General features: G+C 50.6%; 5 protein-coding genes across 6 annotated transcripts; 4 read left to right on the top strand and 1 right to left on the bottom strand.

Moving 5' to 3' along the window:
• The first annotated feature begins 199 nt into the window (after nt 1-199).
• H257_14632 (hypothetical protein) lies at nt 200-1,089 on the top strand. Its single transcript, XM_009842521.1, has one exon. It carries the CDS (start codon nt 510-512, stop codon nt 1,044-1,046), a length of 537 nt encoding a protein of 178 aa, XP_009840823.1. The 5' UTR covers nt 200-509; the 3' UTR covers nt 1,047-1,089.
• Nucleotides 1,090-2,626: 1,537 nt separating this feature from the next.
• H257_14631 (hypothetical protein) lies at nt 2,627-3,084 on the top strand. Its single transcript, XM_009842520.1, has one exon. It carries the CDS (start codon nt 2,674-2,676, stop codon nt 2,980-2,982), a length of 309 nt encoding a protein of 102 aa, XP_009840822.1. The 5' UTR covers nt 2,627-2,673; the 3' UTR covers nt 2,983-3,084.
• Nucleotides 3,085-6,489: 3,405 nt separating this feature from the next.
• On the top strand, nt 6,490-10,292 carry H257_14630. Of its 2 annotated transcripts, XM_009842518.1 has the most exons (14): nt 6,490-6,684; nt 6,741-6,898; nt 6,943-7,171; nt 7,215-7,476; nt 7,525-7,658; nt 8,270-8,392; nt 8,438-8,650; nt 8,708-8,764; nt 9,298-9,399; nt 9,456-9,516; nt 9,579-9,686; nt 9,771-9,843; nt 9,889-10,054; nt 10,135-10,292. In XM_009842518.1, the coding sequence occupies exons 1-14, from the start codon at nt 6,517-6,519 to the stop codon at nt 10,198-10,200; spliced, it is 1,920 nt and encodes a 639-aa protein (XP_009840820.1). In that variant the 5' UTR covers nt 6,490-6,516; the 3' UTR covers nt 10,201-10,292. The 2 variants fall into 2 exon arrangements, with proteins under 2 accessions (XP_009840820.1, XP_009840821.1); XM_009842519.1 differs by having other exon boundaries at nt 9,579-9,843; nt 10,135-10,287.
• On the bottom strand, nt 10,280-12,149 carry H257_14629 (hypothetical protein). The gene is made up of 7 exons (XM_009842517.1): nt 12,051-12,149; nt 11,856-11,999; nt 11,732-11,803; nt 11,398-11,677; nt 11,133-11,345; nt 10,837-11,091; nt 10,280-10,555 (listed from the first exon to the last, which is right to left on the bottom strand). Exons 1-7 carry the CDS (start codon nt 12,132-12,134, stop codon nt 10,335-10,337), a joined length of 1,269 nt encoding a protein of 422 aa, XP_009840819.1. The 5' UTR covers nt 12,135-12,149; the 3' UTR covers nt 10,280-10,334.
• A 210-nt stretch (nt 12,150-12,359) lies between these two features.
• On the top strand, nt 12,360-15,924 carry H257_14628 (hypothetical protein). The gene is made up of 9 exons (XM_009842516.1): nt 12,360-12,729; nt 12,782-13,038; nt 13,088-13,327; nt 13,383-13,555; nt 13,977-14,160; nt 14,238-14,533; nt 14,590-14,773; nt 15,112-15,505; nt 15,549-15,924. The coding sequence occupies exons 1-9, from the start codon at nt 12,387-12,389 to the stop codon at nt 15,869-15,871; spliced, it is 2,394 nt and encodes a 797-aa protein (XP_009840818.1). The 5' UTR covers nt 12,360-12,386; the 3' UTR covers nt 15,872-15,924.
• The last annotated feature ends 522 nt before the right edge of the window (nt 15,925-16,446 follow it).

Below are 16,446 nucleotides of genomic sequence, written 5' to 3'. Positions count from 1 at the left end.
GGGCGAATCAAATGCAATACTACGTAGTAATTGAATTTTGTCAGAGGGAATTACCAAACACCTCTAATTCATCCCAAGCAACAGTTAACGTAAAAGTCCAATTTAAGGTGCTCGATCCAGTTTAAGGTGCGCACGCGAATTAGCCAATCAATAATTCCTAGAAATGCCGTTTTTAACCTATACATGAGTCAAGTTACATGCCTTTAGTGTTCTTAAACTGAACTTTTACGCTATGCACGATTTCCCTTGTATCAATTTACCACGACCGCAACCCCATATCAATATTTGCCCTCGCTGTCAACAAGCCCAATCTCATTGACCGTTTGACGCTATTAACATGTACTATAGCAGTATGTCGGACAATAAACAAGCCACCACATTTGTCAGTCATCTTCAATCAGAGGCAGCGCCGCAGCAAGATGGGGCGGTAGATTTCGATCCATGGTGTCGAGTGTGGCCAGCGGAATCGTGTAGACGCGCCACGTCTTGATGTCAAACAGGTACAGGACATGGCGAAATTGCACCGAGAGGAGACCCGTGAGGACGGCGGACGCCTTGTCCAGGTACTGCGTGCCGTCAAGCTCCCACTTGGCCGCAACAAACTGGTGCTTGGCACACGTGTACAGGAACACGGACGACGTCTTGGACGTGGTTGTCATGTGGGGAAACCACCACCGCACAAATGCAAAGCTCCCGGCGCAGTACCCAAATACGAGTCCAATCAACGTCGTAAACCGGCGGACGCTGCCGATTTCAATCGTCCCACCTCGACACACCACCTCAAAGTCCACTTGGTCAACTCTGCACACCCTGTCCACAACCACCGAGTAGGCCACCGGAGCTGCAAACTCCCACACAGCCGACGCCGCCCACACCACCACAAAGCTCGCCCACGAGTACTTTTGCGTGTACTGGTGCGTAAACACCGAGCACACGTCGTTGATGATGTACGTCATCCAGTTGAGCTCGCCCGCGGTGAGAATGACCATATACCAGGGCTTGGAATCACACTTCAAGAACGACACAAGACCGTCCAGAGGACGTGAGAGTGTCAGAGAGGACGTCGAGAGCAGACAAATAGCACAAAACGCCCGTAATAAGATCAGTGGCCGGCCGATCCATACTAGCGACGCCACGCGGCTGAACGACGTCATGTTGGCGGCCTCCACTTGGCCTTTGAGAGCCACAATGTACACGCACACGACGACCGCCACGCCCAGCATGACAAACGTGATGTACTGCAGTAACCAGCGCATGTAAAACGCCACATTCAAAGGCACTTCCATCGGGTTTACCGGCATCTCCGTGTACACGGTGGTTGTCGACATGGACGTGATCGCGCCAACGTCGCCTTGGAAGGTCACGACTTCCCTTATGCCCTGGACCCAATCAAACAAGTACAGCCACGCAAACAGTTCAAAGTTCCGTTCTGACTCGTCAAACACATTCACAGTCGACAACTTGGCGGCATCGGCTGGTGGAGGACCACCCGACGCCCGACGCACGATGAACTGCACCATCGTGAGGTTCAAAACAGCCTGCCGAAACTCGAGGCGAACCGACTGCGCTAGTTGTTGCAAGGTCGTGAGCTCTTGTATTGAAAACGCCGCTGTGGTAAATGCTTGGGCAGACGCGATCAAGCGCATGGACGTGTCGGGGGAGTACCGCTCCAGGGCGGCGGCGGCGGTCGCGTTCAAGTCGGAGGTGGCCACGATGGCTTTAATCAGCCCCCCCGTGTCCCCCGTGAGCGTGTCCTGGAGCCGGACGCCGCACAGCCCGCGATAACTAAACGACACGGCGGCGCGGTCGTCCACCGGCTGGAAGTTCGGGTCCATCTCACACAGGATATCGCCGCCTCGTTCGCTCATACTTGCCCACACATTCATCACTGGTTGCATCGTGAACGAGTAGTAAATCGGCCAAAACGCGGTCTGAATCGCAGCCTCCGTGCCAAGTCGTTGCTTTAGCTGGGCCGTGATTTGCTGGTACAACGACCGAAGCGACGACGGACACGCCTCGCGCTTCATCTTGACCGAGCCAAATGGACCCAGCGCCGATTCGACCATGGCCATCCCTGGCCCCATCGGTCGAGGCACAAACTCAGACGACATCATGTCCAAGCTCATGTTGGCGTACGCAAAGTTGCTGCTACGGCGAAGCAGACTCTTGTGGGATAACACGCTCGCATTGGCCACGATCAGCGACAAATCCCATGCCAGGGGCCACGCCATCTTGAACGACGTCTGCACAGGCAGCTGGAACGTCCCGTTGGACACTTTCAACGTGATGGGGTAGCTCCACCCAAACGCGTTTTGGATCGAAAACGACTCGATCACGCCCAGGGCTTTGAAGTTTTGCCACTGCGTCGTGTACTTGGCAATTCCGTAGCGCCTCCACACCCGCTCCTCTTCTTCGACTGGAGTCGTAGAGGCGGCCATACGCACACTTTCGAGCCACGCCAGCCCGTCGACGCTGGTTCGAACATGCGAAAAGACCCCAATGTCCAGCGCATCGCCCCAGCATCGCGACAAGCTGGCCAAGTCGGCATTCCGCAGCATCGAGTCCAAGTACACGGCACCGTTCTGTACGTCTTCTACTAAGCACCGATCTTGTTTGGCGACGGAGGGCGCTATCTCCCATCGTCGGCCAAAGTCCACATAACAGTACGACGTCATGATCCAAGGAACCAGGCATCCGTCCATGTTTCGCAGCCCTAGAATGACATTTGACAGCGAATTCGCGTCGTCTTGCACGGCAATCGCGTACAGCGGAGACACCCCGACCACCGACGCCGTGAGGTTGGTCGTGGACGCCAGGGCGCCGTGGCCAGCCGAGAGGATTTGGACGTTGGCTGTGGAACTGGCAGTCACTTGCAGCATCGTGTTGAACCAGTTGCACACGTACACGTGGGTCTGTGCATCGAACGACGCCCACCAAAAGTCGTTGGTCATGGCCGATTTGGTCAGCTCCAGAAACGTATAACTGCCCGCGATCGACGTGGTCATGTACAGCAAACTCAGCCCCCCCAGCCACGCGTGTCGAGTTCGAAACGATGGAGACCTACTAGTACTACTAGTAGTAGGACATGGCACGACCAACGTTGACACGGCAAAGGTATGGCCGGTGGTCCGATGGCCTGGAACTACGGCCCACGTTTTAAAGTCAAAGAGGCTTTTTCGCAGTGGAACCATCCCTGACATGATACACGTCATGGCGTCCAAGTGCCACGCCGTGGGGTCGGTTGCCTCTGGCGAGCAGTAGGCTTCTGTGGCGGCCGGAATCAACGCGTGATGGCTGGTCTTGGCCGGTTTTGAAACCAATAATATATGTCTAGCCAATCGAACGACCACGTAGGCACATACAGCGCACCCTATGTGGATCTCAATCACAGCGCAGACCCGGTCAAAGCTCCCGATGGCGATTTCCCCACTGGTGCACTTGATTCCCCGGCGAAAGCTCGCAATTGCACACGATCGATGGATCGTCGTCTGCGCAACGTACGGCGCCGTGAGTTCCATATACACAACCATGAAAAACCCGACTAGGCTGCCAAGAATCGCATACTCTTTCGAGTGCGGCTGGGTCACGGGCAGCAATGCATCGTTGAGCACGTACTGCAGCCACACGGTTTCGCTGGCCAAGAGCAGCGTCTCGACCAATGGCCTCGCGGGCTGGACAAACGATGTCACATAATTGACTACATGCAGCGTGGGCGTGGCCGTGCTCAGAACGATCACCGCCGTCATGCCTCGAATAAACATGAGCGGGCGGCCGATCCAGACGCTTCCGCCGATGCGATTGTACGCAAACAAGTTGGTTGCTCCGTCCACTTGCAACTTGGCAACGAGGCCAACCAGCGCCATCGCGACCGCCACCGCCGCCGACATGGCAGACACGTACACAGCCAAGTACCACAGGTACACACACGCCTTTCGGGGCAGTTCTTGCGCGTTCGCTACAAAGTGCACATATGGCGCCATCCCTGTCATGAGGGTTATCTCGCCTTGGTCGCCTTCGACGTTGTACACTTCACGGGTGCCGTCCACCCAGTCGTACAAGGCTATCCATCCAATGAACGACCACGCTGAGTCTGTGGACGGGAGCAGGTCTTGCGTCAACAAGACACTGGTCCGACTACTCGTGTTTCGAACGGCCAGCTGCATGAATTGGATGTGCAGAGCCATGATGTCTTGCACTGCACGAGGCACGTCGGCCATATTGAAATCGGCGACGACTGGACGTAGCAGCGTCAAGGCACTGGTTAACGCCGCGTGGCACGCCTGGACGCTGTTGACGCTCAGCTTACACACTGCATCCACCTCATCTGGGGTGTGAAAGCCCAAGACCAGCATGGCCAGGACCAAATTTGGGCGGTTGAACTCGATCGCAAACGGATCTTGGGTTTGGCAGCCGTCGTTGAATGCGAGCGGCATCTGCGGGTACGACTGGGGCTCGGTAAACGACAGACAGAGCGGACTGCCGCCGTAGAACAACAGGGTCGGGTCCTGCCACGACGTCGGCACTACGTCAATCACTGGTTCGTCACCCACTTCCACAGCAACTTGCATCAACGCGATGAGAAACTGCCGCTGAAACGCCTCAAATACAGCCACGAGCGATGCTGGCGCGTACACGTAGTTGAAATCCACGGCCATGAGCGGCCCAATCCTCGATCGAATCAAGCGCATGCCCACGGTGGAGGCAGGTCCGTTGTACTCGAAGTCCCAGTCCATCCCCATATTCACGAGCGACGAGTTCGAGTTGGCCACTAAAGTGCACCCGTAGAACGTGCACATGTTCAGGTCATTCCACAGACCCACGGACGAATAGCACGACGACCACGCCGCGAGTCCTCTGTACAAGTACGGCCACGAGCTGATCGTGATGGGCTGGCTCACGCCCAACGCGTTGACAATCGAAATCGTGTCTTCAAACCCGACTTGGAACCGATTCTGCATTGGAATCGTCCAATGTGTGACACTGTGCCGACTCCACCACTGCACCTCGTCCGCCACAGATGGCCACGTCGCCGGCAGAGTCTGGACCCACGCCGCGCCGCCCGTCATGTTGCCCAGCGGCGTCAAGATGGTGGCGTACAAGGTCTGGCCGAACGCGCTAAGCAACAGATCGCTCGCATCTACGTTTCGCAGCAATGACTCCAAGTACACGGCGGCGTTGGCGCCTTGCCGTTGCTTGCATCGTTGCTGCCGCTTTACAGTATGCGCCATGTCAAAGCGGCGGTCGAAGTCGACCCAGCAATGTGGCACGATCGTAAACACGTTCTCGTACAGACTGTTCTTCCGGATCGTGATGACCGCGACGTCTAGCGGCAACGCGTCCAGCAACCATCGGCGCGCCGCCACGGGCCGGATATGAACGAATGTGTTGGTGGCCGAGTAGTCGTAGAGCATGGCGGCGCTGGCGTCCAACAAGTCGACGGATTGGCGGTCCGACCCCCCCAAGATGAGTTTCGCATTGAACACATCCGCAACGTACGTTTGTCCCCCGGTCGTGTTGAACTCGCGCCACCAGAAGTCGTTGGCGACGTACTCGACCAACACGGTCAAATAGGCCAAGCTCGTTCCGACGGTGCCCGCGAGGTACAGTGTTCCTGTGCATGGAAGCACCACGCGAGTCAGCCACGACGGGACACGAGAGCAGCGGACGTCTTGGTGGAATGGAGGAAGCATGACGTTGGACGATGATGGCTTGACTCTGACTCGGACCATAAAAAGCAAGTGAAGACTGCACACCACCGACAGGACGGAGGATCGCGGCGAAAGGGCGCACAGGGAAATACACCACGGAAGCGTTTCAATGTTCGTCTAACAGGCGAGGGAAACGCCAGTCTCAGTCGACGATCAAGTGGACTTTCTTCGAGATCCATTGCATCGCAGCCATGTAAATAGCGCCCCAGACTCGATGGTTAGGCATGCAGTCAGGTAGGACACGCACCGAATGCACCATCGAGCTTATTGTTAACGTAGATGGCCAGTTTATGGTGCATGGGACAGTTTAAGGTGCACTCAAATTGGCCAATGGAATTGCTTGAGTTTTGGAGTAGCCAATCGAATCACTAGAAAAATGAAATCACTAAAAAATAAGCAAAAATAGCATACATATTTTAAGCTTAAACCGTGCACCATAAACCGTCCCTCCTATTTTGCCTTGACTTGACAGTGGAAATCGAAGTAGATGAACGCTAAGCTGAAGTCTATTCAAGCCGATTAAATAATCAGAAGAATGCCCAACCTTTCGGCTTCATGCAGGCAGCCCTTTTCAGAATTGAAATCCCGGGCCTGGGAGACGAGTAAGCTGCATTCTACAACCAAGTCTCTTTCAAGTGTACCATAAACTGGCCATATACGTTATCCAAAGTTCCCATCTCTGCATGGCGAACCTTCTTGGAATTCCGAAACATGAGCCAATCCGATTGCCTCATGAAGAAGATATTAACCAATCATAATTGACTGTGAAAAGGATGCATCAACACGTCTATCTATCCGTTGTTGATCGATGGTGGCGCAGAGCAAGCTCGCGGGCGGCGTGGCGCTGTCTGTGATCGCTCTGGCCCTCGCGATCCGCGAGAAAGGACAGAAGGATGCTGAAAGTGCATGCAGCTTGAACTCCCAGTACACCCCCGAGAAGAAGAAAGGCCAGGACAAGAAAGTCGCCATCAACAACGTACCCCTTCTCCATCGCACGCACATCCAGGTTGACCGTGTCGCCGCATCATGTAGGACTTTCTCGGACGCTTCATGCGACTCTTTCGCATCATCGTGCCGGGATTGTGGACTCCTGAAGTCGCGTACGCGCTTCTCGTGGCGGGGCTGCTCACCGCGCGGACGACATTTGACATTACGATCTTGCACATGATGACCTCTATCGAGCGCGCCATGTACGTCCCTCTCCCTTTGTCCTTTCATCTCAAACCTCCCATAGTATCAGCGGCTCGCGCAAGGACTTTGTCCATCACCTATCTCGCTTCCTTCTCGTGATGCTTCCAGTGTCGGTGGTCAACTGCCTGCTCAAGTACGGTCAAACGGAGCTCAGTCTGCGCTTCCGCACGCGGCTGTCGACGTACTTGTACACGAAATACCTGCACGAGTACACGTACTATAAAGTGTCGAACCTGGACACCCGCATCACCAACCCCGACCAACTCCTCACGGTACTTTTTCTTTCTTCTCATGCATCCAAACCTTGTCCATCAGGTGGACGTGGAGCGCTTCGCCACGTCCGTCGCCGACTTGTACTCGAACGTGACCAAGCCGCTCCTGGACATCTCCATTTACGCGTACAAGCTGGCGGGCACGATCGGGTTGAGCGGGCCGACCACCATGCTCAGCTACTTGGTCGGGTCGGGGGTGTTCCTGACGTGGTTGCGCCAACCCACCGGCCGATTCACCATCGCCGAGCAACGATTAGAGGGAAATTATCGCTTTGTGAACGCCAGACTTATCACCCACAGCGAAGGTACATAGAGGTCCACATTTGCCACGTTGAACCAATCTATTCGTGTAGAAATTGCATTTTACCACGGCAACAAGCGGGAACATGCGATTTTGCAGTCGTCGTACGACGCGCTCGTCCATCTCATTCGGCAGGCGCAGCAGTTCCGCTTCTCCATCAGTGTCGTGGACAACATCATTGCCAAAGTATACCATGTTTTTTAAATCTGTTTTTGAAATTCTTGAGCAAACCATGTGTTTTAAAAGGATTTTAAACTACTATGTTACCACCTCGTGTTTTTTATTATTATTGACAACATCAAAAGTATTCAATGTATTTTAAATCTGTTTGAAATGACCATGCATTTAAAAAGAATTTTAAACTATACTATGTTGCCACCTCGTGATTTTGATTTTTCATATTTTTAAATCCGACAGCAGTTCCGCTTCTCCATCACTGTCGTGGACAACATCATTGCCAAAGTATACCATGTTTTTTCAATCTGTTTGAAATTCTTGAGCAAACCATGTGTTTTAAAAGGATTTTAAACTACTATGTTACCACCTCGTGTTTTTTATTATTATTGACAACATCAAAAGTATTCAATGTATTTTAAATCTGTTTGAAATGACCATGCATTTAAAAAGAATTTTAAACTATACTATGTTGCCACCTCGTGATTTTGATTATTGACAACATCAAAAGTATACCATGTATTTTAAATCGGTTTGAACTGATGAGAAACCATGTATTTTAAAATGTTGTGCCAACTCGTGCTTTTTAAAATATTTTTAAATCCGACAATCTGTATATATAGTACTTTGCCACGGTGGTGGGGTTTTGGCTTGTGTCGCGGCCGTTTCTAAACCCGGCCGACACACGCCACGCCACGTCATCCCATGCCGAACGCATGGAAGATTACTTTCGGTCGGGCAAAATGGTACTACGTCCTATCTATTTCAAATCCATTTTAAATGTCTCGTAGTTGATGAAATTGGCCGAAGCCATGGGGCGTCTGGTGCTATCCGGTCGAGAACTGACCCGCCTTGCTGGGTTTACTTTACGGGTCACGGATATGATCCAAGTGCTCAACGACCTCCACGCTGGCAAGTACACCCGTACCATGATTCAGTCGGATTCTCCAACCACCAACCACACCGGCACCATCGAATACAAGGACCACGTGATCGAGTTTCAAGTATGCTACCTTTAGTATGATACTATTGTATCGTTAAAGCTAATTCAAATCTTGTAGAATGTGCCACTCATGACCCCCAACGGCGACGTGTTGGTGCCGTCTCTGTCGTTCAAGGTACTATCATTCTGTATATGAAGGAAGCGTGCTCTAAATGGTTTACAGTGAATATTGTGAATTCGCTATACATTTTCCAAAATTCGCCTGGTTTGTCTGATCAATATATGCTGGAGTTGTGATTGGTTGAATATCCTTGTCCGTTCTGCAAGAGCCAATCAAATCCACTCAAAAATGGATTAGCCAATCGCGTCGATTCGTATATATTCGATTCGGCGGCGAGATTTGATTCGACGGGGTCTGGAAATTCGTATCGAATCCACATTAACGATGTCATTTATATTTTATGGCGTTTTATATTGTGCTTTCGAGTGAAATTTCATTCTGTTGTGGCGTGGTTTCTCTTTGGAATTTAAATCGATTTGATTGGCTACATGAGCTCAAATTATTAGCCAATCAAAACCTTCTCAATGAAATTCAACCAATCAGATCGATTGTGGATCGGTTTGGTCGGCGCGATTCCCCAAATTTGTATCAAATCGACAATAATTACTTGTACTTTTTTTAATTATTTGCTTTAATTCAATGATTAGGTCGAGTCTGGCATGAACGTGGTCGTGTGCGGACCCAACGGGTGCGGCAAAAGCTCGCTGTTTCGGCTCCTGGGCGAACTCTGGCCTCTCTTTGGCGGCAAAGTAACACTGAAATCTATATATCTTCCAACCTAAACAATATATTTATATATATATAGCTCGTGAAACCCGCGCGAAGCAAACTGTTTTACATTCCCCAACGCCCGTACTTGACCCTCGGTACGAATATCTGCTATTTATGTAAATATATTATATATATATATTCATATTTACGCATGTAGGCTCGTTACGCGATCAAATTTTGTACCCCAACACGGCGGATGACTCGACGGACGATGCGGATTTGTTGGAGTTGCTGCAACTGGTGCAACTCGAGTACTTGGCCGATGGTACGAGTGAGATATTATTGTTCTATGATATTGCTACATACGGCATATATATATATATATATATATATATATATATATTTCTAGATGGATGGGATGCAGTCAAAGACTGGGCAGACGTATTGAGCGGCGGTGAAAAGCAGCGTCTGGCCATGGCTCGGTTTGTATTTCTATTTATCTAAAATATATAATTATATATTTGTAGTCTGTTTTACCATGCGCCGCAGTTTGCCATCTTGGACGAATGCACGTCGGCGGTGAGTGTGGACGTGGAAGGACTCATGTATTCGTACTGCAAGAAGCAAAATATCACGCTCTTCACCGTATCCCACCGCCAGTCGCTGTGGAAATACCACGACTATGTGCTTCAAGTACGATATATATATATATATTGCCATCCGTATAAATCTATATATATATATATATATATATTGACGGTGAATGTGCCTAGTTTGATGGACGTGGGGCGTACAGTTTTCGTGAAATCCAGCAATCCGACATGGCGTTGGGGTCGTAACTTTTGCTCCACCTTCGACCTGGAATACAAGATGCCATATATTCTCCAACCTAGTAGAATACATCTCAATATAATACACCTACGTGGTATTATTATCGTCTTTGGTCATTCTGGTCTAGAACTTTGACTTGGATTCACACTGTTGTCGAGGGTACATGCTCTTGTTGGAGCTTTCGTTTACTGGCTGTTGAAGTTGCTGGTTTGTGACGTGGCGCCATGTGAGGCGACGTCTTCTGCAGCACAAACACACCGACGCCGAGACCTCCAATGTTGACCTGCAGGGCGTCGACTACGACCAGCGACGGCGTATTGCGCACCGAATGCATCAGCAGCTTCTTGGACATGACCAGTAGCACTAGTCCATCATCACAGCATCGCATGAATACTAGAATTGTGCTGTCGACCAATCAAAACGTAGAACACAGCTCAAGTGGCCAATCAAATCCACTCTTCAACCATTCAACATTCAATTAGTGTGTGACTTAAAATAGTGTGACACGAGACGTTGTTACATGCAAAATTCTGTACAAATAATTGATCGATGGATTTGTGAGTGTGTCAGCCCACGTTTTGGCTAAAAGGGCAATACTAGTAATACTAAATACTAGTAGATCTGAACAACTAGTACTATTGTACCTGCAATCCCGTAGAGCCGCAACACCCGCGCCATTTCAGCAATCGCTTTGGGGTACAGCTTGGAGTTGTTGACCGAGTTGCCGCAACGAATCCCGAACGGCATATCCACGAGGATTCTATCGACACATGCCGCGCGCAGCGGAAGGTTCTCGGCGCTCCATTGACAGATGGATGCATATTGACCAGTACAGTTGGCACTGGCTTGGTCCACCGCATCCCGAGTCACATCTCCCCCCAGACCAAAAACATGGCGTCCTACTCTCAATTATTCAACATGTCAACACACAAGTCAGTACCCCAGCGCACGGCACAGGCTGGGAGAGTCCCGACGCCGCACATGCAGTCCAGCACCACATCGCCCGGCTGACACTTGGCCAACTGCAGCATTAGATAGGCGGTGCTAGGTCGAAGGGTCGAGATGTACTGCAGAGACGAGAGGTGGCGGGCTTCAGGGGCTAGGCGGCCGCCGCGGTAGTTGATAGTCTTGGAGTTCTCGGCCAAGGATATCCCTGCGAATGTACTACTATTAGTACGAAGGTTGGTGTGTCTAGTAATACTAACCACACACGACGTGGGAGTGCATGACGAGTGCGACGACTTCCACGTCAAAGTCCGACAGCGACACGGTCCATTTGGGATGCAAGTTGAGGACGGCGGTGCCCACTGCGCCCGCGATCGCCTCGGACGAATATGCATGCTTGCCATCCCGCACACAAGATCCGCGAAAGCGAAGCGCGGAAGATGGAGCATCCTCCTTGGACGAAGGCGGAGGTGGATCATGGTGGACGTCCTTCCACAGCGCCAACGCGGCGCTCCATGTAGAGGCGCGCTCGACCAACATCTGGATGCGAGGGGTATATATGAGAGACGACGCAGCATGTGTTACGATACGTACGCCGATCTGGTTGAGTCCGGCCGACGTGGCTGTGGCAATGTCCGCGGTGTGCCCAAGGTAAGCCAAGCACGCCTAGGACATGTCAATACAGATGACGGTGGCGGTTGAAGGAAGGTACACGTACTTGGATGGAGCAAAGGGACTTTACATCAGCTAGAGACGACGTTGTATATAGAAGAAGCTTCCCCACCGCTGCTTCGCCGCGCTCGACGTCGAGGCGCGGCTGGGCTGGATCAGCTTGCAACGTCAAGATTTCGATGGACACCACCTAATAAGACGCCATCGGTGAACATGGCGTGCGATAGCAAGAAACATCTACTTGAAGCTTGCTGTTGATTTCAGTCAATGCGACATGTTCAAGGCCGCGGATCACAAGCAGGACGTACGCCGCTGCCGCCGCCATGATTTCAAGGATGCGATGAAATACATGCATTCCTTCCACCGACCTTCATTCACTAGAAAGGTTAAACTTAAAACGCTCCACGTTGGACGCGTTATTTGAGTATAAACGCGCGTTTTTCCTTTTGACGTCTTTGAAGTTGATTGGTTGAAGCTGAAACTCAATATGATTGGCTGCGTCTGGACATTGCAACGATTGGATTGGCTGACCGCATTTGAGTTCCTCGTCCAACAATTTACATGTTAAATTCCAAAGATGTGGGCTGCGGCAACTCTATTGAAACGCTCGGCGTTGGCGGCACGTCCCACCTTGACTTCATCTCGCGCCTTCCATGCATCCCCTCTTCTGCTCAAGCGGAAGGATGGAGCGTCTGCGTCCGTGGTGAAGATCCCCCGGCAGTTCTCGAAAACGTTGACGAAGCAGGAGAAGAAGAAAAAGGACATCTCGCGCGGCCACAAGGACGTCGCGGGTCGGATGCGCGACGTCAAACGCAAGCAAAAGCAGCTGATCAAACACGAAGCCGCGTACGCAGAGTTTGAGCAGGACGAAGCGCTCCTCAAGGAGTACGACCTGGCGTTCGAAGAAACCATAAATTCGGGTCCGTCGATCCATCCATCTTCCCATGGCACATTACAACGATGATGCTATAGGTCGCCATCGCGAGTACGTGTACAACGACATCATGGACTTGACGCTGCGCGACTTGAACCCCGACGAGGTGGCCGAGTCGTTTTACCGCCTCAAGTCGAAGGACCAAACCATCGACCTCCTGCACGACCTGCTGCGCGTGTATGCGATCCACAAGCGCGTCGACGAGACCGAAGCCATTCTACACCAGTTGGAGCAACACACTGACGGTCCCATTCCACCACCACCTTCTTCTCCATCCTCCTCCGACGACGACATCGTACGTCCTTTCTCCGTCGAGTCACATCTCCGTTCTGACATCTTCGTAGTCGACATCCGAAGACGCGCTCCAAGTCGTGCCCAAGACCCGCAAGCTATCCCCGCGCCTGAAACCCAATGAACGCACGTACGGATACCACATCGCGGCGCTGGCCGAGACGAAGCAAGCCGCCAAGGCCGTGCGCGTGATGGGGCACATGAAGGAAGTTGGGGTACCCGTGACGTTGCAAACGTACAACGCCGTCATGCAAGCATGTACCCGAAGCGGTCGTCCCGACTGGGCTTACAACGTACGCGTTGTTTGAAACGTGTTTGAAACGCGTTTGAAACGTCATGTTGTGGTAGATTTTCGAAAAGATGCAAGCAAACGGGTTCCAGCCGAGCGTGGTGTCGTTTACGATCCTCATGAACGCGTCCATCGCCGTAGGGGACATGGATCGCGCGTTCGAAACGTTTCATATCATGCGTGCCCACGTTGCCCAGCCCAGCTTGATCACGTTCAACTCGCTCATTCACGGGTACGCAGTACGACTAGTGTCTTTAAGATATATATATATATATTCATATTATAGTATTTCTATATCGACTATTAGCGTGTATATGATATATATAGTTTCATATTATGTCTATTAGAGCCTATATATGATAAACATTATTTTCATACTAAAACGTAGCTATGGATTAATGTGATTTGTGTGTGTTCGTTTCTATCCATTTTGTTTGGATTTGTATCACACTTTGGATGTTTTGGAAGTGGATATTTAAAATAAAAATAATTAAAAATTAAATTTAATACTCGTAATGCATGAAATATACTTTTTCTCACGATTGTTTATGTCATATTATCGACTTTTACGCATACTACGTTCAAAGGGGTTGATTGTAGATAGTTCCCTTTTGATTTTGAAGTGATCATATTGAATATATATATATATCTAGATATGCCAAGATTGGCCGGGTCGAGCGCTGCATCAACCTGTTGGAAGACATGCTGAGTTTGCAAATCTCGCCCAACAACGTCACATACGCGAGTCTGATCCACGCGTGCTCCAAATCCTTCCATTATGCGCACAAGTCGTGGGAATTCTTTTACGAAATGCAAGACAACTACGATATCATCCCGGTACAATAACACAATATATATATATATTCAAATAATCCGCTATATTGCCAGCACCTTATATATATATATACCTGTAGGACACGGTCGTGTACAGCTACATGTTGAACGCTGCAGCTCGACACGGCGACCTCCGCAGCGCCGACAAACTCGTGTACCTCATGGACAAGCACCAAGTGCCCCAGACGAAAGCCATTCTCATCTCGCTGCTCAACGTGTACGCCCGCGCGCAAATCAAGTCGGTCGTGAGACGAGCCAAGTGCAATATCCCGCCCCCGGACTCACTCGAGCCAATCATTCCGACCACGCGGCACTCGGAACTCGAGTGGGATGACCAAGGCCAGCTCATTGACCTCGATCGCCCCGGCAAACAAAAGTATCGTTTTTGTACGTGTGTATATACAGAGAATAACGATGTATTTGTGTTGGTAGTGTCTATTCCAACCACAATATGGGCTACGACGAAGGCGAAGAATCCGACTCGGACGACGAAGACGATTACGACGACGAGGACAGCTACGATAGCATGGCAGGCGACGACGACGACGACAGCCTCAGCCGCGTGAAAACCAAAGGCTTGTCCCCTGCAGACCAAGAAATCCTCAAGAAATATTTGGTACCTATATATATATATTGGCGATGGATTCACTTTGCATTTGTGAGATGTTTTCCATGTATCAAAATATATCATTGATCAATACATAATACATATCGATATATATATATATATATCGAACCTAATATGTTGATGATTACTTGCTTTATACTCGTTGCTCTCAACTATGTTACAATGTGACCGCACCTATCATCACGTCACGGTTCAATGGTATTTTCTGTGATTATATATATATGCAATGTCTTTTTATTTTTATTGTAACAACTTTATTATTGATTCTATTTCGTGTCTTACATATATATATATATATACATTGGGGACTCAACTCTCTATTTCAGGTGGACCGCAAGCCCATCCCCGTGCCCAAATATTTGTCCGGGCCGCCCCCTCCCCCAGAGGACGAAGACCCGGCGGACGTGGACGCTCTGGCGTGGAACCCCCTGCCGCTGGAAGAATTCAATCGGTTCCAAAACGCCAACCGAGACCAGGCTCTTACCGTGTACAACAAGTGCCTGGAATTGCATGGCCCGTCCGTGGCTTTGCTCAACAACATGCTCAGCGTCCACGCGAACGCGCTGCGCCTGCAGACCGCGCGCCAATTCGTGGCGGAAGAATTCGCCAAACACAATTTGAAGCCCGACGTGTTTACGTACCGCAGCCTCATGCGCATGTACACGCGCGCCAAGCGGCCCCAGATGGCCATCGACTGCGTGGCCGAACTGCACGCCAACGGTACAGAAATGTCTCGAGAAATTGCTTTATATATATCAACTAGGCATCAAACCGGACGCCACGTTCTACGGGTACCTGGTCGACTACTTTGCGTGTCAGCGCAAGCTCCGCAGCGCCATGGAAGTGCTGGAAGAGATGGACCGCCACGGCCTGTCGCTGCCCGAAGCCAACGCATTCGTACTGCGAAAACTGGTGAAAAAGTATGGCATTTACACGGAACTGCTGTCGGAAGACCCAAACGCCATCCACAGCATGAGCCACGCCGACCTCAAGGACATGCGACGCACGCGCGCGGCCGCGATTGCAGACAACGTCAAGTACAACCGCAAGTTTTACATCCCCCGCCGGTCGCAAGCAGAAGTGTAGAAACAGTCAGTATGTGCAATATAGCTTACCTTTCTTATAAGGTGGTCAAGCCATCCTATTGGGTATCGAGTGGGGGATAACTGTTGGTTTGTCGAGTTCAAACCAGAGTATGATGGGGTTTGGGGAGTGTACTGCAGTGTATTATTACTAATACATGCACGTTTACAGTAGTAGGAACGACTGAACCTTGTGACTCTACTGTACTACAGTAGTGTAGTCCTGTGTATCGTCAGAGCCAAAATCCCATCTACAGTCCGACCAGTAATTATAGACGCACCTGAACTTTTCGAGTTCGACAATTCATTGTCACATTCAGCTGCAAATGCCAGAGGCAACATCGCAGTGTTACGTAATACACGTAACACTGCGATTTTGCCTCTGGTCTTGTTATGGTTTGAAGACTCACTTCACCAACGATATCATCGTCCAAGCAATAACCAACTGGAAACTCGACAAACCCTGCTATTAATAGTAGCGAAAAGGATCTGACACGACTACAGTATTACAGGTGACTCTACAAGCAGGTGAAGGATGCGGTTTCTGATCAGTTGGTCCATTAATATCACCCCTTGTAC

The sequence above is a fragment of the Aphanomyces astaci genome (genome assembly GCF_000520075.1).
Source record: "Aphanomyces astaci strain APO3 unplaced genomic scaffold supercont1.59, whole genome shotgun sequence".
Lineage (NCBI taxonomy): Eukaryota > Oomycota > Saprolegniomycetes > Saprolegniales > Verrucalvaceae > Aphanomyces > Aphanomyces astaci.
The sequence above is the reverse complement of the archived record's forward strand: the minus strand, read 5'-3'. Positions and strand labels throughout refer to the sequence as shown.